The 27,750-nt window shown below is 41.4% G+C and overlaps 1 protein-coding gene across 1 annotated transcript in view; it reads left to right on the top strand.

Annotated features, from left to right (window-relative positions):
• dst (dystonin) overlaps window positions 1–27,750 on the top strand; it is a 318,051-nt gene that overhangs the window by 134,497 nt on the left and 155,804 nt on the right. Inside the window, exons 17-27 of the mRNA XM_034185302.1 lie at window positions 3,537–3,993; window positions 4,097–4,225; window positions 4,774–4,851; window positions 4,945–5,106; window positions 5,320–5,424; window positions 8,751–8,846; window positions 8,931–9,056; window positions 9,134–9,286; window positions 9,456–9,610; window positions 9,710–9,836; window positions 9,919–10,102. Of these exons, the coding sequence (XP_034041193.1) occupies window positions 3,537–3,993; window positions 4,097–4,225; window positions 4,774–4,851; window positions 4,945–5,106; window positions 5,320–5,424; window positions 8,751–8,846; window positions 8,931–9,056; window positions 9,134–9,286; window positions 9,456–9,610; window positions 9,710–9,836; window positions 9,919–10,102 (1,772 nt within the window). The remainder of the gene's footprint in view (window positions 1–3,536; window positions 3,994–4,096; window positions 4,226–4,773; window positions 4,852–4,944; window positions 5,107–5,319; window positions 5,425–8,750; window positions 8,847–8,930; window positions 9,057–9,133; window positions 9,287–9,455; window positions 9,611–9,709; window positions 9,837–9,918; window positions 10,103–27,750) is intronic.

Genomic DNA, 27,750 nt, shown 5'->3' with positions numbered 1-27,750 from the left:
CACTCCTCCAAGGCCACTTTGACCGCTAGCAGTTCGCGATCTCCGATGCTGTAATTTGTTTCTGCAGCAGAGAGTTTTTTGGACAGAAATGCACAGGGATGCAATTTATTGTCGCTGGGCTTTGTTTGAGAGAGAACAGCCCCAGTTCCAGTGTCAGATGCATTGCCTTCCACCACGAACTGCCGGGCGGGGTCAGGAAGGAGTAACACTGGGGCCGTTGTAAAACGATGCTTTAGGTTCTGGAATGCCTCCTCGCAATCTGGGGTCCATACAAAAGACCGTTGCGAGGAGGTAGCATTATGTAGAGGAGCTGCGATGGTACTGAAGTTACGGATAAACTTACGATAGAAGTTGGCGAAACCAAGGAACCTCTGGACGTCCTTACGGCAACTCAGAACCACCCAATCTTGAACCGCCGTAACCTTAGCAGGATCCATCTGGATCTTCCCCCCAGAAATTACGAATCCCAAGAACGATACTGTGGAACGGGAATTCGCATTTTTCGGCTTTGACAAAAAGACCGTTTTGCAGAAGAGTTTGAAGAATGGTCTGGACCTGCTGGGTGTGAGTTTCCAGATCAGGTGAGTAAATGAGTATGTCATCGAGATAAACAAAGACACATTTGTTAAGGTACTCATGCAATACGTCATTTACGAGACTTTGGAACACAGCAGGGGCGTTAGTAAGACCAAACGGCATTACGAGGTACTCGTAGTGGCCTGTGGGTGTATTAAAGGCGGTCTTCCATTCGTCCCCCGGTCGGATGCGTACCAGGTGATATGCGTTCCGTAAATCTAACTTCGGAAAAACCTTGGCTCCTTCTAGCAATTCGAAAGCAGAGGAAATAAGTGGTAAAGGATACCGATTCTTGATTGTGATGTCATTAAGTCCTCGATAATCAATACAAGGGCGGAGGGTCTTATCTTTCTTCTCAACGAAGAAGAATCCTGCCCCTGCGGGTGAAGATGAAGGACGTATCAACCCGGCCGCAAGTGACTCCTGAATATAGGTGTTCATAGCTAGACGCTCTGGTGCAGACAGTGAGAACAACTTTCCCCGGGGTGGCGTAGTCCCCGGAAGAAGGTCAATAGCACAGTCGTACTCGCGGTGGGGTGGAAGTGCCTTAGCCTTAGTTTTGCTAAAGACTTCAGCGAGATCATGACAGCAAGATGGGACCCCCTCGAGATCTGACCTTATTACCCTTGAAGGTACAACGGACGTTGTCAGACAGGAATCATTACATGCAGGTCCCCATGACTCAATTTTTCCCCGAGACCAATCAAGACGTGGCTTATGGCGTTGAAGCCAGGGATGCCCCAGTATAACTGAGTGAGTCATTTTATCAAATATGTGGAAGCTAATTTGTTCTGTATGATTTTCAGGGATGGTCATACTAACAGATTGCGTGCAAAATTCAATTTGGCCCAGCTCTTGGCCATCCACGGCATGCACTACCAAAGGCCGTGAAAGCCGGTGCAATTTAAGGCTGAGAGACCTGGCAAGAGATGACAACATAAGATTAGAATAAGCTCTGGAATCAATAAACACAGGGTTGTACAAGACAACATGATCAGACTTAAATTCTGTAATAAGTGCATCTTGTGAGGAAGGAGCGATTGACTCACTCGCACTACTGATCTCGGCCGCACGGGGGCACCCCTTACAGGACAAAGTGAGAGAACATGACCTGATTGACCACAGTAATAACAGAGTCTCTCCACACGGTGTCGCTCTCGTTCTTCATTGGAAAGACGTGCTCTTCCCACTTGCATGGGCTCTTGGGGAGCACCGGAAGAGGCGCGGCTTCCTGTGTAACTGGAGGTAGACAACCGGTTGGCCATGGAGGCAGCCCTTGGAGCGGGATGATGGCTGTCCCGGCAAAGTTGGTCCGATAAACGACGCTCGGTTCGGATCGCCAGTGCGATGAGGTCGTCAAGATTTTCGGGCAGATCTACCGCTATGAGCAGACTTTGGATGCTGTCATTCAGGCCATGGAAAAACACATCGTGGAGCGCCACGTGATTCCATTCACTCTTTGCGGCCAAAATCCGAAAATCTATGGTGTAGTCGGCCACCCGGTGATTGCCTTGCTGTAGCTTCATCAACGAGCGCGCCGCCTCGCGCCCCGGAGAGGTGTGTTGGAATACCTGCTGCAGTGAGTTGGTGAAGGCTGCGAGGGAGGAGCAAGATGGCGAATTGCGGCTCCACTCAGCTGTAGCCCACGCTGCTGCCCGGCCGGTCAGGTGAGTGATCACGAATGCTATCTTTGCCCGTTCAGACGGAAACATTGGTGACATCAATTCGAAATGTAACTCACACTGTGTAATAAAGGGCTTCACATCCCCTGACTCTCCGGAAAACCACTCAGGTCGGGAGAGTTGATTACAGACGTTAGAGACGGCTACGGAAGCCAGTGGGGCTGCTGACGGTCCCAGAAATGGTGAGGCGACAGGAACCGTGTCGGTCGTAGCCTGATGTTTCACGGTTGACAGTAGTTGCTCCATCAGAGAGCTCACGGAGGCCATGAAGGTGTCTTGTTGCTTTGCTAGTGCGCTAATACCAGTGTTCAGGGTTCCAAGCTGGTCCTCCTGATGAGCTAGGTGCTGGCTGTGGTGGTGTACCGCCCGCTGGAAAGCGTCTGCATCTGCTGCGTCCATAGTTGGCCAGATCGATCTATCAGGGTTGGCTGGTGAAGCCGGCTGGACACAAATGCAGGACGCGAGTACACAGCTCAGTGGAGTAAAAGCATTTACTTGGTTCAGTAGCAGAGGTCAGTACACAGATAAGCAGTCCAAAAGAAGCAACAGTAACAAAATCATTAGGCTTAGGCGTGGTCGAGGTACACAGGCAGGTAATCAAAAACACGATGAAGCAATCAAGGCAAAAACACAAGGAACTGAGCTGGAAAGAGGCACAAGGGACATCGATCTGGCGAAGGACAGAGACAAACTGTGAGGCTTATAAAGCACCTGGGTGATTAACTGCAAACTCAGAACAGATGTGTGGAGAAATTCCCAGAACCAGGGTGTGGCCAGACAGAGGGAGACACCCACCACCAAGAGCCAGGAGAGAAAGGCAAGAAACAACAGGACAGAGAAAACCCAAGCAGAAGGATAGAACAGAGACAGAACAAGAGACAGAATACAAACACAACCCAAAAAACCAGGAACCTGACAACCAGCAAATACTGGTTTATTTCTCCACTTAGTACATTTCTGTGCAGAAAAGGTATCACTCTCTCTCTCTCTCTTTCCACCTGCTTCTAATGTCCATTATCCATCCAGCATCCACTAACCAGATTGTAATCAGTTTGTCCTCATTATATGTCTTTCTAATTTAGAGGTAAACACGATAATTGTATTAATTGTTTTTGAGTTATTGTGTTAAACATTTGGAGTGGGTACACACATTCATTTATCTAGCTATTTAATTCACTCACTGCATTTTAGAGTTACATGCATAGGCTTTTCCAAAGCCTAGGACCATTGAAGGTTTTCAAAGAGTCATGCATCTCACATTCCTCTTGTTGATTACAGGGTTTCCAAGCTCCGAGATGACCTTCTCGCCTTGAGAGCTGAATGTTCTTCTGTGTACAGCAAAGGCCGGATTTTGACAACAGAAGAAACCAAAATGATGATCTCAGGCATTACACAAAGCCTCAATGCAGGCTTCTCTCAGAGCATAAACACAAGTCTGACACCAGCCATTCCTCCTGCACTCACTCCTGGAGGACTGGTTACCCCTGGACCCATGTTCACCTCTAGCCTTACACCGTGCCTGACCTCTGCCTTGACCCCTGGCCTGCAGCCTTCTTCAGTCCAAGCTTACATGGGGAGTGGTGGCGGCATAGACCCAAGCAGCCTCCGGCATTCGAAACACATGCAAATCCGCAAGCCTTTAACGAAATCCTTGCTGGCAGACTCTAACATGACGGAAGATGAGATTAACATGAAGATTGTTCAGGACCTTCTGAGCTGGGTGGAAGAGATGCAGGTATCACATATATGACATAGGATATATGACATGATGCAACTTTGGTTGCTGACATTTGAGTTTGATCTATATGTTTTGAATATGTGATTCTTCTTGTTAAAAGTTGCAGCTGGATCGTGCAGAGTGGGGTTCTGATTTGCCAAGTGTGGAAACTCATTTACAAAACCACAAAAGTGTACATAGAGCCATTGACGAGTTTCAGATGAGTCTGAAAGATGCCAAATTTAGTGAGGTAAGTGTTGTTAATGCAAACATGGGCAGTCTTAATGTACGTACATTCTATTTATCTTGTACCTCTTTGAAATATTGCTGCAGTTCCAGTCGTGGTGGCTTTCAAGATTTTTTTTATTTCTTCAACTTCATATTTTAACACTATAAAAAGTGTAACTTGGATGGCACAGTGGCCTGGTGGTTAGCACTGTCCCAGGATTGCTTCCCACCTGGCCCTTTCTTTGTGGCATTTGCATGTTCTCCTTATGTTTGCGTGGGTCCCTTCCGGGTGGTCCGGCTTTCTCCCACTTCCAAGGACATGTAGGGTAGGTAAATTGGGAACTTTAAAATGAATGTAGGTGAGTGTGAATGTATTTGTATGTCTATATATGTGGCCCTGTGGTAGACTGGCATTCTCTATACTATATATAATGTGGAGGGGGTACAGGCCCATCAAGCCTCACCCTGGAGCTGTCTATGACTTGAATGCTTAAATCCATTCCATGCATTAAACATTTATTTATCATGAAGACAGTCCAACCAACACACCAACTGCATATTTTGTTTCAGATTCAGATGACCTTACCCCTCAAATTAACATATTCAGAAAAACTGAACAAACTAGAGAGCCAGTATGAAAAACTATTGGTAAGTGATGTGTTGAGAAGAAAAATCATCATCTATAAGTTCTGCTGTTATCAGTATTGTTTTGTATGGTAACTTTCTGACTTGTGTTTCCAGAACTGTTCCAAAGAGCGTCAAAGCCACCTGGAAAGCCTGCATGACTTTGTAACGCAGGCGACTCAGGAGCTCATCTGGCTGAATGAGAAGGAGGAAGAGGAGGTGGCCTTTGACTGGAGTGATCGTAATAGCAATATCTCCAAGAAGACAGACTACCACGCTGTAAGTTACCTTTAAAAACCAGGATTTTGGTTAAACAGCCTTTTAACCAAATCTACCCCACGTAGTCTGTGAAACGCACAGGATACAAGAGATAGTTTGATCTTGAAGGTACATTTACTTAATGAGACTGATTACGAGGTTATGAGGAGATGTAATGACTGGTTTGTTGCTGTGGCTGTGTGCCAGAGATACTCAGCTCATGTCTTTAAACAGGATCTGATGAGAGACCTGGATGAAAAGGAAGATGTGTTCAAGTCTGTGCAGGCCAAAGCAGAAAACCTTTTGCTCAAAAACCACCCGGCCAGGCTAACAATCGAGGTAAGCCCTGCTTGGTCCACCTAATGCCTCACTGTGTTGTTACTGTGCTCTACAGACAGCATGGAAACATAATTTTATTGCAGCTTTATGACTTACTTTATGTATTGTTTAAGAGCACTTCATCATGACATAGTCTAGTTTTGAAACATCAGCCTTTTAATCTATGGACCACATCAATCACACAAATAAAGGTGGAGCATTTATCAGAACATTTGTTATCGTTTCATTGTTGATGGGGTGGAGCTTATGGTAGCATGCAAATAAAATTATATAATATGTTAGTTCTTTAAATATACTCAACAAAAATATAAACGTAACGCTTATGATTTTGCACCCATGTTTCATGAGTTGAAGTAAAAGATCGAGGATTTCTTCTGTGCACAAAACAGGCTTATTTTCCATGAATTTTGTTCACAAATCTGTTAAAATCTGAACTCATGACCATTTCACCTTTGTCAAGATAATTCATCTACTTGGCAGGTGTGGCATATCAAGATACAGGTTAAATACCAGGATTCTTGCAGATTTTGGTTTAGAGTCTTACAAAATTCAGGAGAAATAAGTCTTTTATGTGCATAGAAGAAATCTTTAATGCATGAAAAAGTGTGAATGAAAACAAACGTGTTGCATTTATATTGTTTGTTGAGTATAAAATCAAAGTAAGCCAAGCCATCTCAATGAAATAAGATTGCAGACAACAAACTGATGGAACTGTAGAGCAGGTTTCCTACAACTGTAAGGTTGGTGGATTAATCCTTGATTACTCCTGTGGTTCAAAATGTCGTTGAGCAAAGCATTGAACTCAACATTAATCTTGGTCCCAACCCGATAAAAATCAAAGAGGATTACTTTGAGGCAGGGCACTTTGTGGAAGCTTAGTTTTTTTAAAAATATTGTTTTAAGTACATTTAAATTGAGAGCAAGAGTTTATTAAACAGAAATATCAAGTAGTCAAGTGTGACATACCATTTTTATCCAACTATCACATTGAAGTTGAGAAAACTTGAGATTCCTGTGCAGCTGGTTGACTGAAGCTATTTTTCTCAGCACAAAGCAACTAAAATACAATGCACCAAGTATAATCTTTATGCTGCGTTTACACATAGGCAGGGCACGTTACGAATGTCATATTTGCGTCATTCTTGGCACATTCCTGTTATTGTTAACATGACTTAACACATCTGAATAGGTTTCTTAATAGTGCGTGATTGGGATTTTCATGGAGCATGTTTTTGGCTGTCAAAAACCTTCCATGAATGTCACGCACCACTCTCATTTTGCCTCATGTCGTGGACGTCGCAACTGAGCGTGTTGATTCGTCGTGATTAGTGGTGATCCTTAATAGAGCGTGACAGCGTTCTTCTCTGACGTGAGCACAATTAAACCTTGCTGCACCACATTCACTTTCATTGCTGCAGTATGCTGAAGAAGGACAGTGACGCCAAGTCGACTAAAAGTTTTGTTTCAGTGCTCATCAGCACGCTCCTGCAGGTGTTCCACCTGCTGCTGCTGCTATACCTGATGTTTGGGAAAACACGCGAGAGCCACGTGGAACCACTCTCTCCGTCTCCTCCTCCTCACTGCGCCACTCCATGGCACAGAGCCCAACTAAGTATGCAATCACAAAGTTCTTCTGCTGTGGCTTTTGATGAGCAAACTGGAGCCATCTGAATTGTTCAGCAGCTGATGGATGAGTATGGGTGTGTATGTGTGGAGACAATTCGCCTCATTCACAACGTGAATGCAACAGCGCGGAACATTAATTCTTGACCATGCGTAATAGTTCCTGATAATTCGCCAGTAACACATGGCATTAATTGCAACACGTGGTAACAGGTTGCAGCAGTTCCTGAGGACACCTGATGGCTCTCCCTCAAATCATCACATTCATGCTCAGCGGCCAAGAATGTATACTTCGTGGAATTCGTGATTTGCCGTCGTTATGTGTAAATGCAGCATTAGTGTACAATTGATGCAGTAATTTTCATATCCATCTTCCATGTGTAAATAACTAGTACCAGTGCCCTCATTTGTGCAACTGTGTCTACTGGTCTTAAATTGAGATGCTGTGAGGTGCAGTTTTTGGTTTGCTGTCTTGTGTCGACAGTCCAGTGTAGAGTGGTTCTAATATTTATACTGTGCAACATTCAGGTTCATATTAACCATTAAATTAAATAAAATTCATCAATGCTGTAAAATATACACCTATCTCACCTCAGGGAGCTTTGGTGTCTGCTTTCCGATGCTCGAGTGCAAATTTGTTAGCTCTCCAGAGAACCTCTCACTTTTGCCTGCTTGCAAATAACAGTGTGCACGGAGTGTGCCAGGTGGTACATTTTAGCTTCTAAAGTGGATGACAGTTGACATATTGATTGGTTTATTTCATGTTACGTTCAAAACATGCTCATGACTAATTAAGTGGGGAAATAAATCTACCGGTAATCCCTTTTCGCTCTGTTATATTCCAGCCCAATCTCACATTTTTTTCGTGCTCCAGTGACGAAATGAGTCAAATTTGTGTGACTTTTTTTTTTAACTCACTATTCCTAACCCTACTCCTACCCCCGACCCTAACGTTAACCATAGCCTAATCTTACTCTTTCCCCCCATCCTAACCATAACCACCCCGACCCCCCGCCCCTAACCATAGTCAACCCCCCCCGGCTTCACTTTTAACTTCGTGCAGCCATCACGGAATGAATTATAATTAATTTGTGCTGCCGTGCTGAAAATGAGGCACTTTTTAGGGGAGGTGATGGTCTAGTTGTTAAGGTGTTGGGCTTGAGTCCAGAAGATCATGGGTTCAAATCCCCACCTGACTGGAAAATCACTAAAGGCCCTTGGGCAAGGCCTTTAATCCCCTATTGTTCCCGGTGTGTAGTGAGTGTCTTGTATGGCAGCACTCTGACATCGGGGTGAATGTGAGGCATAATTGTAAAGCGCTTTGAGCATCTGATGCAGATGGAAATGCGCTATATAAATGCAGTCCATTTACCATTTACCATTTCATCACAATAACATGAACCAATAGATTAATGTATATTTTGTGCTGCTGAATCACGATTTGCCGTGAGACCAGGTTGTATATTCAGATTATGCACTCTCTATGGCGCATAGACAAGTTGGACACTCCCTAAATGCTCTTGTGTTATGCAGCATAGATTATGTAATGGAGGTGGAACATTTATCAGATCAGAGATTGTCACAGATGGGGCCCTAAGTGCTTTTTTTCAGATGCTTGTCTGGTTTACCAAAACCTTTCTCAACTGCAAATTTCTCAGCCATTCAACTTGGGGATGAGTGTTTGTGAATTGATTGCCTTTCAGGCATACAAAGCTGCCATGCAGACACAGTGGAGCTGGATCTTACAGCTGTGTTCGTGTGTAGAACAGCATCTCAAGGAGAACGCTGTTTATTTTGAGGTGAGTTGTCACATCTTTGTTTCATTGCAGTCAGTATACATACTGTCAGATCACAATTAATTTCCCACATTTTGCCCCATGCAGTTTTTCAGAGATGTTAATGAGGCTGTGGCCTATCTCAAGAGCCTGCAAGATGCCATTCAGAGAAAGTACAGTTGTGATCAAACAACCAGCTTGCACAGACTGGAGGATCTCATTCAGGAATCCATGGTAAAAACTCAGAATTGATACATGCCTTCGATGCTTAAATTAAAAGCTATAAGTGCAATTATGTGTTGTGTTGTAAGGATGAGAAGGAGCAGCTCCTTCAGTACCGCAGCACTGTAGCCGGGCTGGTCGGCAGAGCGAAAACTATTGTGCAACTCAAACCCAGAAACCCTGACAGCCCCGTGAGATCGTCCATTCCTGTAAAAGCCATCTGTGATTACCGTCAGATTGAGGTATTGCTGTCTTTACCACTTCACGTTACATTTAATTTCACTTTATTTTCAAATATAATCATTTTTTAATTAAATGAAATTAAATTAAGTGCAATAATTTAAGTTAAATTAATTTAAATTAATTTTTTTCAAGTAAATCTGTGCTGTGTTTGCTTTGCAAATCTTGCAGATAACCATATATAAAGACGACGAGTGCGTACTGGCCAGTAACTCTCATCGTGCTAAGTGGAAAGTCATCAATTCAACAGGGAATGAAGCCATGGTGCCCTCTGTTTGTTTCACTGTGCCTCCGCCCAACAGAGAGGCTGTTGATATGGCTTCCAGGTGGGATGCAGTATACATTTTATGGAAGATTTAAATAGCATTCACTCACTGCCTATGCCTGGCTGAGAATAATTATCAATGCTTTTTCTTCTCCTGCAGAACTGAGCAGTTGTACCAGAATGTTTTGGCACTGTGGCACCGCTCTCACATCAACATGAAGAGTGTGATGTGTTGGCATCATCTCATGGCTGACATACGGACCATCCGCAACTGGAATGTGGCCTCGGTATGTTTAGATCTTCTTGTCATCAGGTGCACATCAGGGTGAGGCTGCCTGATTTCTGCTTTTATGTCTCTAATCATGGCAGATTAAGACCATGTTACCGGGTGAGCATCAGCAGGTCTTGAGCAACGTGCAGTCTCACTTTGATGACTTCCTGGAAGAAAGTGAGGGGTCTGAGGTGTTCACAGTAGCTGACTGTGCTCAGTTGGAGAGTGATGTCTTGGACTGCAAGGAGTACTACCAAGAGCTTCTCAGATCTGCAGAACAAGGCAAGGATCAGACTCTCTTTGTGTCCCCTAAAGGAAGAGCCTGCTGGTGTAGTTTCAACACCACATTTCCAGAGAAACATGTAGCCCTTTAGGCCTTTTGAGCCTCATGGCTTTTAGAATTTGTAGTTGTTTTATATAAGGTTGTGTGAAAAGATTTAAGAAGTAACATGACTGAAGCAAGATCAGGCTTTAAGAATGAATGTACAAGTCTTTTGGGCCTAGTTTTTGTTGTCTCACTGTATGATTGTGACGCTTAGATGCTAATCAATTTCCTAAGGTGATGAGTAGATGTCTTTGATACGAGGACCTTTTCGAGGATGTACCACTGGAATGACTTATTTCAAATAAGTAATTACTTATGGAGACTCAGATGAGGGCTATCAATAGCTTTGTGAGGGAACATCGGCCACAGTATTTTGGCTATGTGACACATTTCTCTGGGTATGTTCCAACATGCAGGTTGATGCAGTGTTGATAATCCCAGTGACTGGAAATGGCCAAGGTGATGTCCAAATTTCACCTGGCCACAACAGATAGGTTGTGTATCACCCAGGACCTAAGATGGTTCATAGTTCTGTATGTTCTGGAGCTATATAAAATAAAAAAAACAACTAAAATTAATATAAAAAATTAAAACATCAGGATAAAAATAAAAACTCAGAAATAATAATTACCAACAGAACACAGATGAGGAGCTCTGACTTGCTCTGATTTAACTGAAACTGCATTTTCTCAAAATGTGCAGAATGTAGTTTTGGGTGTAGCTGAATTAAAATTAATTTGTATAATTAAAAGTTGTGATGACGAGGGTGACTCTCTGGGTATGAAGACTGCAATCAAATCTAATCACATTTGATTTTTTTTAATTACTTGAGAGTTGATTTTGACTGAAGGTAGCACAGTTGAAAATAGTGTTTGACTCAGTATTCACTTTATTTATTCAGCACTAATTAATCAATTTTTTTTACTTAAAAACTGTTGGTGCTTCGATTATTTGAGTTAACGTAATTGGTTCACAGTAATCTATTGCTATTATAGTTTGTATTGTTTGTATTGTTTAGCATTTTTGGTGTTTATTATTGTTTGCTGTTGTTTTTATCGGTGTTGTGCTTCAAATCTATATTATAATAGCCAAGTGACCCCTTTGTGTATCTATGCGTGCGTGTGTATGGCTTCAATCACAGAGAGACTGGGAAGAGCTGACATTTTCCATTTGGTACAAGGATGAACGCTGCGAAAACAAAGATGACAGGACTAATATTTTGGAGAAATTAGCAATATTAGCTAACAACAGTGAACAATGGACGTTGTGCTGCAATACACCATAGGAGCTTGGGGTTTGGGGGTTTTGAATGTTGTTATTGTGGTTCAAGTTAGTTTAATAGTGTTGTTAGTGTTATTGATTTATTGTGTTTTTGTAGTTCAAGCGTTTAGTGTCAGTTTAGCGAAGTGTGCACTTCTCACTCATGGTGCAATTACTATGAGTGAGAAGTGTACTGCATTTGATGTCTTCTGCCACCATCTCTGTTTGTGGGCGTGTAAAAATTAAAGCACTTGCTTGTAGCAGAATTTAGAAAAGACAAAAAGCTCTGCTTGTGTCGTTGCATGCGTGTGTATAACTTCGGTCATGGACAAACTGGGGAGAGCTGACATTTGCCGTTTGGTATGCTTGTGTATTTTGGGTCAAGGATGAATGTTCCCAAAACAGAACATTGAAAGGACTAATATTTTTGGAGAAACTATGAATATTTGCTAACAACACTAACAATGGACATTGGTATTTACATTCTGGACTCACATGGGATTCCAGCAGGGGTTGGTAAATCATCTTTATATTAAAAGCGTGACTGTCTGAATTTATTTACTAAGGTCAATGTAAGTACATAATATAATTGTAAATACATTAAAATACATGGATGCCACAAGAAAGTGAAAACTTTTATTTTCATTGGGGTCCATTTGAAAATCAAATGACAAAATAGAAGTAATAATAAAATAAAGTAAAAATAATGATGATGATGATGATAATTATAATCATGTGTATGTGATAAGAATCTAAACAATTTATAAATACATCAAGACATTGAATTAACATAAAAAATACATAATTAACAGGAAATAAAAGGTTGAGTTCTTCTTCTAAAAACTGTTGAGGTCTAAGGTTCTAAAACATTCTGGACTCACACACCATTCCAACTAATTTTAGAAACTGCATAATTTATTACCACCCTTGAACAATGTCAGCTGCCTATTTTATAAACACTACCCAATCTAGAGCCCATGGATCCCCACAGGCAACGGACTAGTGGAACCTTAATTTCCTTGAGGGGTCTGTACAGATAAACAGGCATATATATATATATATTTTTTTTTTTTTTTTCATGCAGTTGCACATATTCTCATAAAGAAAGCGGAATTTATGCTTTCAGATGACATTGGTGTTTGACTTCACACTGACAGTACAAAAAGTGTATTTATCTCTTTATTTCTTTGCTGTATTACAGCAGTACTCTTGCCTCTGGTCTGTGATAATGCTTCCACCTAGTGGCAGGTTTACATTCTCTTTGTTGGCCCACGTTGTATTATTAGTTTTCAAACTTTTTTCAGTTTCAGTAAGACATGCTGTGTGTGCCCCCATCTTTAAATAGAGGAACGCGAGGAGTCGGTGTACAATCATTACATCTCAGAAATACGTAACATACGAATGCATCTAGAGGCCCATGAAGCAACACCTCCTCAGACAAATCCGCACGCGCTAGAGAGGGATGACTTGGAACAGAGTCTGCAGCGCATCACAGAGCATGAGGTGCTCCAAGAGTGTCTAAAATTTACACAGCACCACCTATAAGAACTTTAAATTCTTTTATTCTGACCCTGTTTCCCCACATATTGATGATTTGCAGACAAAGATTGCAGAGCTGAACAGGTTGAAGGATGATCTTGATGCCATGAAGGAGAAGTGCGAGATATTCCTCAGCCAGGCTGCAGCCACACCCTCTGTGATGACTCTTTCCTCTGAGCTCAGCGTCCTCCTTCAGAGCATGAGCCAGGTCTACTCCATGTCTTCCATTTATATGGACAAGTAAGTTGACATTACCACATAATCATGATGGAAAAAACAAAGCGCGACCTGCTGGCTGAATCGATGATATGCATCCTGTTTTTTGCACAGATTGAAAACATTAAGCCTTGTGCTAAAGCACAGCCAGAGTGCAGAGGCACTAGTGAAGGCCTATGAATCCAAACTCTATGAGGAAGACGCCATGAACGCTGACCTCAAGTCCATTGAGACGGTCATCTCTATGCTCAAGGTTATAAATGATTTGGATCCACTGTCGCAAGTCTCACATGTGATACATTTGTCACTAAATAGGGTTTATTAAATCCTTGTGATCATAGCAATGGCAGACACAGATCGATGAGAAGCAAGAAGTGTTCCATGATATGGAGGATGAGCTGCAGAAGAAGCAAATGTCATAAGCGACTGCATGTTTAAAGCCCACAATGAGCGGGATTTTGACCCTCGACTGGCAGAAGGAGAAAGCTGTCCAGCTGAGCGAGAGATGGCACAACATTCCCTCACAGATTGACAGCAGGTTAGTGTTTTTGGGGGGATTGTAAGAATTTAAATGGATTGTGCAAACCAGAGCATGGGCAGAGTGTCTGACATTCTTCCCAGTAATTCTTGCCTGTGTTATGGCTCCGTCTGTGTTCAGCTGTTGCATGGACCAGGTGTTGGGTAGGGTTGTGGTAAACAGCAGCTTAGGTGTCTTTGTTGGTGAGTGAAAGTTCAATGACTTTGATTTCACAGGCGATGCTGTGATCTATGTGGAAACAGTGGTTACCCTGATTGTGTTATATGAGAAGCTAAGTGCTGAGTTTGATTATCTGGGTTACCAGTTCTGATTGAAGACTGAGATCCAGAATTTCAGGACTTCCTGGACTCAGCTGTATAGTGAAAGTTTTGAACTTGTTTAAAGTTTTGCTTATCTTGGCAGGAACATTGATGTTTCTTTGTCTTTTGCCTTTGAGATGCTTGGGAAGAGCTTATGGAGTTATGAGGTCACAGGACAGAGGTTTTTGGCGATGCTGATACCTTTGCAGGCCAACAAAGGTCCAAGTCGCGCAGGTCATGCACCCTTTCATCATAATTCTATGCACATGGTTCATTTTCACTGAACATTAATACATGACGAGTTGTGTAGCCCTGTTGTGTTCACGATGTGGCATGCGGGGAAATGCTAACGCTAAACTTAATGATAACTTTAACCATAACCAAAACATAGATGAATGTTTCCTGATGATGCAGAAGTGAAGCAGATAGTTCTATGTGCTTTCAGAGAGAAATGACCCTGCTTAAAAAACAATAACTCATCTCTCGTCTGTCACTAAATGGCATGACTGGGCTACCTAACTAGTCACATAGTCACGGAAAGGGACACTGACCAAGAGTAAAAGTGTTATGAGTTATCCAAGTCTGTAAGGTCCTAGTAGTTCCTATATGGTTGTGAGATCTGAACACGAACCAGTGGCCTAATGCGAAGGCTGAATGCTTTGGTACTCGATCTCTTGGGTATCGCAGGAATGACTTTACGCCAAACAAACAGTTGCATACTTATTGAGACTCAGATGAGGACTATCATTTACATTGCGAAGGAACGTCAGCAGTCATATTTTGGCCAAGTGACACGCTTCTCTAGGCATGCTCCAGCATACAGCTACCGCATTGTTGAGGATTCAGGCAACTGCAAAAAGGCCATGGAAACTCCCACGTTTCACTTTGGAACAGATGGCTGTTTTTGAGATATGTGGATGGACCGATTGCCTTCCTGGATGGCTGCCATCCAGGTCCCTAGGCAATTCTGTGGTATAGTAGATGTGATGACATGCATCTTAGTGCATGTTCCTAGACCTGAAATCTCCCAACTTGCACAAATCTTGTTCATTTTTGGCTGTAGACTATGTTTTTGGACACCTGGTGAGTTAGACTGTTTTTGGACACCTGGTGAGTTACAGCTGCTTGTTAAACATGTATAACCTTTTTGAAGAAATAAAATTGTTATATTTCTCTTGGAATTGTTTACTTATATTTCTTTGATTTTAGGCTTCGGGACCTAGAGGGTATCAGTAAATCTCTAAAAAGCTACAGAGACCTGTACGGTGATCTTGATGAATGGGTCAGAGAAATGGAAGCAGAACAGCTGAAGGTTCAAGAAAACAAAGCTGAAGATAGCAAAGCCCTCGCTGAGCTGTTAAACCAGCAGAAGGTAAGAAAAGAACAGACCTCTTTACCTTAAAATACATATACCACAGATTTTTAAATGCATGTCAAACACTTGTTTGCAGATCCTGGTTGGCGAAATTGAACAAAAACAGAACAAAATTGACGAGTGCCAGAAGTTCTCCGAGCAGTACTCATCTGCTATCAAAGTAAGATTTAATTAGCTCTACCCATTTATATCGTCCCCCCCCCACTGCTGACATATGTAATCTCCACTTCAGGGTTTTTTAATGGTTAAATAGTAAGTTATAGACTTGACGTTGAAAGTATGTGTAATTATTACAAAATTATTACATGCCATCATGATATTTCTGATGCATGTGCAAAAGCAGAAGTCATTTTTGGACTTTAAACTGTTCAAATGGCTTTTTAAAAATATTTTTCCATTTAAATGGGTTTTTAGGATTATGAACTCCAGCTGATGACCTTCAGAGCGATGGTTGATTCCCAGCATAAATCTCCTCTTAAGAACGGAAGATGCAGAGCTTCTGATGCCATCCAACAGGAGGTACAACCTTCACGTCAATTCCTGCATGAGCAGAGGAGATCCTTTTAAACATTTTCTGTTGTCATGTATAATTGCATACTTTTTTGAAACAGTTCATGGATCTGCGAACTCGCTACACTGCTCTTGTGACTCTGATGACACAGTTTGTGAAGTTTGCCAGTGAAACACTCAAGAGAGCTGAAGATGAAGAGGTGAGCTGTTCTTGTTGTTAAAAATCTGGTCTTTGTACATCTTATATCAACAGAACATTGTGGGTTCTCCTTGATTGCCATGTTTTCTTTACCTTCCTGTTATTGCATGCTACTTTGGTTTTGCAACAACACGTTTTACTATCTCACTACAGTGGAAAAAGTTACCTCTATAGGATAGACGTTGGACATGGGTTTGATTCCTGGTGCGTGATTCATGCTGCCTGCCTGTCTCTTTGAACAAAACACTTCAGTGTCCCAGTCCACCCACCTATAAATAGTCCATGAGCAAATTATTGGTTAAAATAAGATTAGTAAATGGAGTTGTTTTGACTGTGCCGAATGCTTGGTCTCCAAAATAATAGTCAAACAAGGTCAAAATCCATTGGATTTTGTGACATATGTAATGTGATAATTAAGCATAACAGATGGTGTAAACTATTCCTTTTCAAGCCACATCAACTCTCCCAATAATTTGCATCACGTTTTGCCAAAATTGGGGCAACTTTAACTTTTGACCCCTGCACAAAATGAAACTGACTTTTGTCAATATTTTTTGCTGTTTTTACCACATAACTTCAAAACATTCAGTTATAGATAGTCCAAAGTATACATTTTTAAAAATCTTTATGAGCAGGCAAATAATGTGGCAGAGGTGGGAATAAGTCACTGTCAAGTCACTCTCAAGTTGTGAATCAGCAAGTCCCAAGTTAAGTCTCAAGTCAGCTTACAAACAATTGGTGGTCATTATGACTTGAGACTTGATTTGGGACTTGCTGATTCATGACTTGAGACTGATTTAATGGTGACTTACTCCCACCTCTGTAATGTGGCATACTTTACAATATGATTGGAGCTTTTATAAATGTTGATACCTGTGCAATCCTTCATTGACACATACCCAGCTATAGGTACTACCCTGGGATGGTCAACATGTGTTTTTGTTTTTTGTTTTTTTTGTTTTTTGTAAACCATGGTGTAATGAGGTTGGATTTTAAGTGTTCAATTCTCTTAAGTAGTACAAAAAAAAAACAAAAAAAACAAACCCTGCTTAGCCCATGAACTAAAATGGGTACTGAGAAATCAATATTGTAACTAGTGAGTCAAAACTTTACACATTCTGGAGAAATGTTGGTTTCTCAGAACGCAAAGAGGGAGAACCACACTGTACTTTTTCTGACTCGAAACTTGATTCTTGCTTCTGTTCATAGTACATGCAGCACACTTTTTGAAAACCTACTTGAAGTCTCACACATTTGTGGGTATTGCTTTCAGTCTTGTGTGTTTGTGTGGTCATTTGTGTGTGAACAAGGTAACTCAAAGAGTTTGGAACCAGTTTGGCAATTCAAAGTTGGTGGGCTGATTTATGTTCAGTCACAGACAACGTGTTTATTTTGAGGGAAAAAAATCAGTTAAAAGTAAAGGTCACAGGTAAATAGTTACTGCTATTGTGAGGAAATCGTTAAAGATACAACTGTGTAGTGTGTGATCTCATGACCTTTGACTTTAATAATTTGCATGAATCATTGTTAAAATATAAGCTTCTTTGTTTTTTAATTTTACAAACTGCTGTTTTGGTTTGCACACAAATCCTTTTGCAGTTGATCTCAAATTGGTGCAAATGATGTGCAGTTGTGTTGTCTTTGTATTCCTGATGTGTGTGGGGGGGGGGGGGGTGGGGGGGTTAATCTGCCATGTCAGTGTAATTATGTGTGAAAACTCATCTGTTCTAATTCTAGAGATCTGTTGATGAAGAGAAAAGAGAGCATGGTGATAAAGTTAACAAGTTGTTGCACTGGATGTCTAGTACGAAGCAGAGTCTGAACACTCTGAAAGATAGTAATGCCAACTCAGATGCTTCTAATAAGCCCCAGGTAACACAAATACTGAATGTCATTATTTTCTGGCACAGATTTCAGTGAAATGGTCATGGGTTTATTTTGACCATACATAATAAAGTCGTGTGTGTACTTGTTGACCCATTTACTACTATAGTTGCATTTAGCTCATGACCCCTGTTTATTTGGCATCCACATTGTGATTGTGATTCCATTATTATTTATTAAGAACTCAAGTCACCTCCTATGAATCACTTCCACCAAATTGCAGTTGCACAAGCATTCATACAGCCTGACAGACTCATAACTTCCATGAGATGTCAAAGTCCTTTCACCCATACCTGTCTTATGAAACTACATTGGAGGATTGGTCCAAGGCTGATCATTTTCATTTACTGAAATTACTTCATTAATTGCATTTAATGGGGTCATATTATGGAAAACTTTCCACTTCAATTTTAATTTTTTGTTATGTACGTACAGCTAGAATGTTCCACAGTTGTTGTGCTCCACTTTGCTTACAGGACTTCATCTTCTACAAACATAATCAAGCCTTGAAACATCTCATTTCAAGGTTCTGTGACATATGTTAAAAACAGTTCCATTTCTAGACTCTGTGTGAAGTGAGCTTACACACATGGTCTATAGGAGAAGGACGGAGAAGGCCTGGTTAGCAGTGCCTTCTCTGCATTTTTAAAACAACAGACATATCAACGGGCCACACTATCACAAACAGGTGCAAATTATAGGGAAAAACCTGAAAACATGAGTGTGCAAACACAGCGAATGCCCCCATATGACTTGATTAGTTAGTGGTTTGATTAGTATGAAAATGATGTGACTCACATGCTTTGGCCTTCACAGTCACCACATCTCAACTTGAGATGTAGTGACTGTGAAGGCCACAGACTGTGAAGGCCTTTGTGAGGTTTTTTAACAAATGTATTACACAGCGTTCACCACCATCATCAAGACACCAAATGCAGGAATAACCTTTGGAAACATGGTGTTCTATCCCTCCAGTAGAGTTCCAAAAACTTGCAGAATCAATGCCAAAGTGCACTGGAGCTGTTTTGGCAGCACATGGTGGCCCAGCACATGGTGCCCCCCCCCCCCCCCCCCCCCCAACACACCACCCACACACACACACACACACACACAACACACACACACACACACCACACGCACCCCCTAGCTGTGATGCAATATGGGAAAGGTCTTGCATAAACATGCTGTTGCATGCAGAATTAGTTACTGCAGTGCAAAGCTCAGCTCATTTGACTGTACTCACTGTCATCAGAAGATTTCCAGTGTTTAAAATAAAACTCGTCTTAAAAATGAGTCAGTATTTAGCTTCCCAGATTGCCTTAGAATGCAAAAAAAAAAAAGCCACAGATTTATTTATTTATTTAAAATTTTCCAGGGGTATGCTATATCCACCCTCAATGCTGACCACAGGCCCATCATCAGTCAAATGCAGCATGTTGACGTACAATAAGCAGCAGTACGCTACAAACACAGGAATCCAGAATTTTGTGGATAACTTTAATTTCTGATAATATGATTCCATTAAAAGTTTATACATTTTGTTGGATTCCTGATAGGATATAAATATAGAAAATAAAACAACAGTTTTGTATTTGCAGTGACACTGTATATTGTCAGCCTCTCAGTTATCTTTTTTTTTTTATTCTGGCCTTTTGTATATGGAGCTGCAGAAATAATCAGTAACCATTTCATATTTAGGTGTCATTCGAGGAGATGGTAACTAAGAAGGAGCAAATTGCAGAAGCACTTATGGCCACGCAACTGATGCTCAACAACACAGTGAAAAGTAGGTCTCACCATCCTGACCAAGCTGATGCTGAAGATGCCTGTTCATGGTCTCAGGCTCATTCTTTGCATTTTGTGTTGCAGAATGACAGAGGAAGAACACCAGAAGGTGCAGGAGCAGCTGCAAGCTCTCAATCAGGCTTACAGTGATCTCTCCCAGCACTGTTCAGATCACACGGCCTCTGCAGAACAGGTTGGATACGGAGCTGTTTCTTAACACGGAATGTATTCATGTGTTACAGTGAGGCAGATGAGAACAGGAAGCTGCCTGGCTTTTAATTGCATGCCTAAACTTTTTCTTTGTATTTTGACTACAGTACGAGAGATGACCATGAGCATCACTCTTTGATGGTTCTGTTACCTTGAGTCATTTACGGCATTTAAAAACCAAAAGTATTTGAGTATGCTGTAAACATGCTTGGTTCCGTTCAGCTGCCTTCTCATATATCTAATCATTGCTGATGCGCTGCACTTACGTTCTCATAGCGTCCAACCTCACAAAGAAAACTGCACACAGTATGTGAGATCCGACTAACTGCTGTCTTTTTGCAAGATGTTTGGATGACATTCTCAGATGCATGGTAGCCTTTAGTGTATTTTCCGCCACTCTCCTGTTGCACACCTGATGCCGTCTTGCACTTGTCCACATATTTTAACATGTTTGTTTAGTGGTGAGTACAAATCTTCCTTGCTTGTTAATACACATATTTACTCATTTTGCATAGATAATGCAGTTTTATTTTAGAATAAAATGGCTAATTTCTCATTTTTGCCTTTTTCTAGGATTGGCAATCAGTTGATGGCAGAGCTGTGCATTCTATTCAGAGTGCCCTGCTACATGAGATGACTAGAATTAGTCTTCCAGAATCTGGATCCTTGACCTTTCACAGTGTTGTCGAACCAGATGTCATTTTTAAATCCACATCACAGGAGCTGACTCACACCAGCAAGTGCATACAAAGCGTGCACATCTCTTCTGTGCCACTCTCAGAAATAACAGCCGCAAGGAAGGAGCCCATTTGTAAAGACCTCCTTATCAAGACAATCGAGATAAAACAAGTCAGTGATGGATTGAGGATTTGCTACACAGGAGACACACTGACATTGGACAAGGCCTTTCAGTGCAGTTTGATTCCTGCTTCTGTCTACGTGGAGGCGGTGCAGAGGCTAAAGAGCCGTCAGGATGTGATACATGACAGCGCTGATAAAAATGAAGCATTTTTAGTGCCTGTGCCGAAGGCAGAACCTTGTGAGGTCAGCAGACTATAATGAAATGTCTAAACATGAATAAATCACAGACAACAGGGAGGAATATTCCGCTGTGAGAACTGTTGACGATGGTTCCAGTCATCAGGACACTGTATCTACTCTGATAGCTGCCCAGATGGATGCTGGGAGTTCAAAAACACACCGAAATGTTCAGGATGTCTTCGATGAGGATTTTAAGGCCACCAGTCAGGAATGGCAGAATCCAAGCAGCAGCATTCTGAACCTGCAGAAAGACAGTGCACTGATGGTGGATGCAGATGTCCAATGTGATTTGATGAGCTGCTGCAGTACCCTACTCGTGCTTGGAAAACAGCAAATTATTGGACTTGTGTGCCTCACTCTGAGCAAATCCATGAAGATATGCAAACTAATACATTTACCAGCAAACTGCTCAGTTATCAGGGAAAAATAGCAGCTTTTTACATTCCAGGAACATCTGAGGTGGTGGACATCACTTCCGCCATTCAGAAAGGTTTGATTGATGGTCATACAGCAGAGGTGTTGAGATGTGTAGAGTTGCCTGATATGTTTCCTGATGCTGATGAGCTCAATGAAAAGTTTTCATCTTGGCTTACGTTTAAAGAACTCATGCTTGATGGGCACCAACATCCCACAAAGGGTTTAGAAGTTACTAACAGCCCATCTTCCACAGATACAAAGCAGTTGTTCCTCACCTACCTAATGATGAACAGTTACATTGATCCAGCTTCAGGACAGAGGCTCCTTGTTCTAGATCCACAGTTGTCTAAAATGGTTCAGGTTTTCCTTGAAGATCCGATGAGTTTTGAAAATGCAGAGCTAAACTGGGCGTCTGTGAATTTGAATGTTGGAGACACATCAGCGCAGGTGGCTTTACACATAAATGAAGAGCAAGAGGGTTTCGTGAAAGGGGAACAGAGCACGTTGCATTCACAGGAATTTATTTTTAGCGATGGTGCAGGAATTATTTCTGAGCAGAATGGCCATGCTGGAAAATTGAAATCTGTCCACGGCATTTTGATAGATGATCAGGATGTAGCTGAGGAATTGTTTGAAGAGTTCACATTCAGCACAAAATCTGATAATCAAAGGTCTTATGGAAGTGGTTCAGGTGGGGATAATGGAAGTGAAGGTGCTGATTCAGAGAGTTCGGTCCTGAACATGATGGATGTCGACTCACTGTCACCACAGTTTGACTCCAGCTGTCTAGAAACATGCTCAATAGCTGGCGATGTTGTCACAGCAGATTCAGAAAACTTACTGGAAGGTATAAATGTCCAAGACAGTGCTGAAAATCATTTTAAAACTCAACTGGATGAAGGGGTTATTTTGGATGTCACTTCTGGGAAATGTTACCACCTGGAGGGGGCGCTCAGCAATAGTCTAATCGATGAAAAGTCTGTGACAGAGCTGCTTGCATGCCAGTTACATAAAAGGAGCATGATAGGAGATGGGGAAGACATGTCAGTTTTAAACACGTAGTTTCAAATGGTTCCAGAACATCAAGTGTTGCTGAGTGTATTTTGAAAAGCAGAACCAGTTGACTGATGTGGATGACTCCACATCTGGCTTCAACATTAGTACTGGTGCGTCACTACAGTCTGAATTAGTTAGGGATGACTGTGTTCATAAGATCACCAACTTGGATGTCAAACGTGGCCGTTCCACCTGTGATGATCGGTTTTTATCTTGTTGATAGGAATGAACCTCAGACTCTACAGCATCCAGCTGAGCTCACCATTCCTGTCAGTGTGCTTGATGTCAACTTTGACGAGATTCAAAGTGAAGTCACAGAAAGGCAGATTGGATGGTCTGTCGCAAGTCTTAAAACAGGAGGACATGTAGATTATGACAGTAAAGACCAACAGCCTTCTCTTCCAGTAATTATTAGTCATGTGCCTTCCTGCACGCCGATGATCTCACCCTTTGCAGAGAGTTGGCTTATTGAAGAGTGCTTTCATCAGACTGGGGGAACATTGTCACTCACTGAAGACTGTGACTCAGAGGGCTGGATTGATAGTTGGGTGACAGATAAGGCAGACGTGCTTGGCATCGTGAATCAAACTAACCAATCACACCCTTCTGATCTGAGTGAAAGTGTGCAGGGCAAGAACATTGAACCAGTAAAACTGTCAGACAATGGAGTTTTTGCTCATCAGTCACTTTCTGATGGCAGTTCATCCAGTAGTGTTCTCACAGCTCGATGCAGTTCCAAGCTAGAAGCTCAGACAGTGTCCTCATTGCCTGGCGATGTGCCTGAGGAAATAAGAAGAGAGGATGATGCAAGTTATGTTCAGTCACCTTTTGTTAGCGAGCCAACTCAGAGCATGCATTACTCATCTCACAGAGATGTGGTTGAAAATGCACTTTTATCAGTTTTTGGAGGTACAAAAAAACAAAGAGAAGAAAGAGGGCAGCAGAATCTCATTACTTCAGCAAGAACTGCTTAATTTAGACCATCATTATAGCATTGATGAGCAAGAATCAAGTTGTAATGGTCAAAGTGAGAAGATGTTTGCTGATGAACAGTTAAGGTCCTCATCTTGGTTACCGTTTGTTTCCAGTAAAGTTATTCCAGCAAACACCATCTATCAAAAGAGCTGTGATATTGGAAATTTAGACCAATGCACATTTTATACACAGCCAGCGCCTTAATAACAGTTTGTCTGGTTCTAAGCACAGTGAAGCAGACAGTTTGGATTTTCCACCAGAGGAAAATGCAATGGATGCTGGTGTGACTCCTCAGGAAGTTGATGCTAGTTGCAAAAAGTCAAATTACAACCCCTCAACTACATCACTGTCTTCTAATATTATGGTAGCTGACCAGGAGGAAGTTATCACAGAGGGGATTGATAGTTTGTTATTGCCTAGTTGCAATAAATCAGATGATGCCTCCTCAGCTCCATCACTGTTGTCTCACATGAACATAGATTACCAAGAGGAAGCAATCACAGTGGAGCGTGATGGCTTGTTATTGCCTAGTTGCAATAAATCAAATGATGCTTCGTCAGGTCCATCACACTTGTCTAACATTGGTACAGATAACCAGGAGAAAGCTGGCACAGAAGGGAGTGATGGTTTGTTGTTGTCTAGTTGCAATAAATCAAATGACGCCTCCTCAGCTCCATCACTGTTGTCTAACATTAGTGTAGATGACCAGGAAGAAGCAATCACAGAGGTGATTGAGGGTTTTTTATTGCTTAGTTGCAATAAATCAAATGATGCCTCCTCAGTTTCTGCATTGCTGTCTAACATTAGCAAAGATGACAAGAAGAAGCAATCACACAGGGGAGTGATGGCTTGTCATTGCCACATTGCAGTAAATCAAATGATGCTTCCTCAGCTCCATCACACTTGTCTAACATTAGCATACATGAACAGGAGGAAGCAGTCACAGAGGAGAGTGCTGGTTTCTTATTGCCTAGTTGCAATAAATCAAATGACACCTCCTCAGGTCCATCACTGTTGTCTAACGTTAGGGAAGGTGACCAGGAGAAAGCAGTCACAGAGGGGAGTGATGGCTTGTCATTGCCACATTGCGGTAAATCAAATGATGCTTCCTCAGGTCCATCACAGTTGTCGAACATTAGCATACATGACCAGGAGGAAGCAGTCACAGGGCAGAGTGGTAGTTTCTTATTGTCTAATTGCAATAAATCAAATGGCGCCTCCTCAGGTACATCACTGTTGTCTACATGAGCGTAGATGACCAGGAGGAAGCAATCACAGACTGGAGTGATGGCTTGTCATTGCCTAGTTGCAGTAAATCAAATGATGCCTCCTCAGCGCATCACTTCTGTCTATCAGTGCAGATAACCAGGAGGAAGTAGGCACGGAAGGGAATGATGGCTTGTCATTGACACATTGGAGTAAATCAAGTGATGCCTCCTCAGGTCCATCAGACTTGTCTAACATTTGTGCAGATAACCAGGAGGAAGCAGGCACGGAAGGGAGTGATGGTTTGTTATTGCCTAGTTGCAGAAACTCAAATGAGGCCTCCTCAGTTTCATCACTGTTGTCTAACATTAGCATACATGACCAGGAGGAAGCAATCACAGAGGAGAGTGGTGGTTTTTATTGTCTTATTGCAATAACTCAAATGGCGCCTCCTCAGGTACATCACTGTTGTCTAACATGAGCGTAGATGACCAGGAGGAAGCAATCACAGACTGGAGTGAGGGCTTTTTATTGCCTAGTTGCAGTAAATCAAATGATGCCACTTCAGCTCCATCACTGTTGTCCACCAGGGCAGATAACCAGGAGGAAGCAGTCACAGAGGGGATTGAAGGTTTCTTATCGTGTACTTGCAATAAATCAAATGAGGCCTCCTCAGCTTCATCACTGTTGTCTAACATAAGTGTAGATGACCAGGAAGAAGCAATCACAGAGGGGATTGATGACTGTAATCGTTATGTAGTTCCACAAGCCTCACATGAAAGCTGTTGTGATGAGACAGAAACATCTCATGGACTTTCTGAGAACAATCACTCAGGTCCTTTCATGGAATTACTGAATCAAGGCTACTTCTGTGTGACCAACAATGAAACTGGAAATCAGGTTCTGAAAGTGCCAGAAGAAGAATTCATGAAAAGCAGAACAATCTGATATTCCATATCCAGCAACAACTACGGCAAGAACATCAGAGCATTTCCTCAAACCAAAACATTTCAGTTCCTCAGGATATGATGGACCCTCAGGAGATGATGAAGGAACTGGTGCTAAATGGAATGTCATGGATAGCATTAAGGAGGACAACTATAATGAGTCTGCTTCACATAAACAAATATCTGCCAACTCAAATGTCTGCAAAAAAGAGGTCAGAAATATGACAGTTCTGTAGGTTTTCACAAAAGTAGCTTCTTTACACTTTTGTTCTGTTGCACACTTTTCCTGCAGATGTACTCCATTCAGGATTATTTGGAATGTATTGGAAGACTTCAGGACCATGGCGATGTCTTAGATGATGTCAAAAGAGACCTAATGATCCAAGCACCTCTCAGCAACATGGAAGAACTGAAGATTCAAATGGAGGAGTGTCAGGTGAGAAATAGAATAAGTTAAGCATGTTTGATATTTGTGAGTTATATTCCAAAAAATATTGCTTATAGTGTACCACATAGGTGAGCAAATGCTAACTACATTGTGCAAAAACAGTTACCCCTCCAGTGAAAGTGTGTGCATGCTGTGAATATTACAAACAAATAAGTTAATATTCACCATTTATTGTGCAAATACATTATATGAGTAGTGTGTTGAACTACCTCATGCTGCAATAATACGCTGTTCATTGTTAACTTTTTGTACAGTGCATATGACAAAGTTTATTTTAGCACGACAGCAATCAATGTCATGTAACTTCTTGATTTTAAAGCCTTTCAAACACACCATTGATTGACTAAAATTCAGTGTTCATGAAACAACATTTTTCCATTAAACATATAAATACTAATCACATACTAAATATAATATTTGATGTTCAATTTTACACACAAAAAACCCTCTAAATCCAATGTGGCCACCAATGTCCAAGCTAGTGTTAAAAATATTACAAATGCATCCTTCTAATCGTGTACAGTGAGATTTTTGATAACACTTTCAAAATGTTATGTTCATTATTTTTTTTAATTGGACACTATCTTGGATTGTTGTTTTGCATATGTTTGAACATCAGTCACAGTGTTTAGTATGATTATAATTGTGTTTTATATTGTATTTGTCATTTGTATATCTTTACATGTGGAAAAAATTATTTTTCAGAATTTTTTAATTTTGGTCAATGGGGGTCAGTTTGAAAAGCTGTACAATCAAGAAGCTACATGATATTGATTCCTATTATGCTAAAATAAACACTAGAGATATATAGCTTTCAGAAATACATATTTAGCATTGCTTCCCCACCCCCAAGTAGTAATTATGACCCCTCCTGACTCATATACTAGAAATGCTGTACAACCTATGTGATACTGATTGCCATCAAACTGAAATTAACTGTAAAGATGTATAGCTTTTCAGAAAAAAATATAGTATGCATATGTCCTCCAAGTGGGGTTATGAGGCAAATTTAGTGGATGTGGCCCATACACTAATATGCTCATTCTCGGGTTGCTGTTATTTTTTTTTTCTTCCACCAGTCACTGGACTTTCAACTGTCTGCACTGGCTGATGTTCTCATGCCAGATTTAGAGAAAGCCAAACTACTCTTAGACTCATTTAATGGGAACATTTCTGCACAAATCCACCAAGATTTGACCTCGACGCATCTGGAACTGAACACATCTTTTGCTGCTGTTTGCGAAATGTGTGCAGAAAGGAGTCGCTACCTAATTCATGCAATGGAAGCAGAAAAGGTATGTTCATTTGGTAGTAAATAAATTGTAAACATTTAACAGCAACATCTGCAAAAATGACTTTTCTCAATATGACTGTAGGTAAATTGGAGTCAGTGTATCAGAAACATCTCATGGATCTTAATGAAGTAACCGGCGTGATTCAGAACAACACTGAGCTGGGGATGTGGATTTGCTGAATACATGCGATCTGGATTCTCTGAACCATTACATTCACAGAACAATGTATGCCCTGAATCCAGTTAGCATTATTTTCTTTAAGAGTAACAAATTTCCCATCGAGTTGGAGAAACTTATTCTCAATATTTGTCTTTTTCAATTCCAGGACATGGAGACCATCTGCTGAAAGAAACCAGGCTTAAATTAGAGGATGTAACGTTTGATATTCAGTTCTTTATTTCTGAA

This window comes from Thalassophryne amazonica, chromosome 13 (assembly GCF_902500255.1).
Source record: "Thalassophryne amazonica chromosome 13, fThaAma1.1, whole genome shotgun sequence".
In the NCBI taxonomy this organism is placed as follows: domain Eukaryota; kingdom Metazoa; phylum Chordata; class Actinopteri; order Batrachoidiformes; family Batrachoididae; genus Thalassophryne; species Thalassophryne amazonica.
The sequence above is the reverse complement of the archived record's forward strand: the minus strand, read 5'-3'. Positions and strand labels throughout refer to the sequence as shown.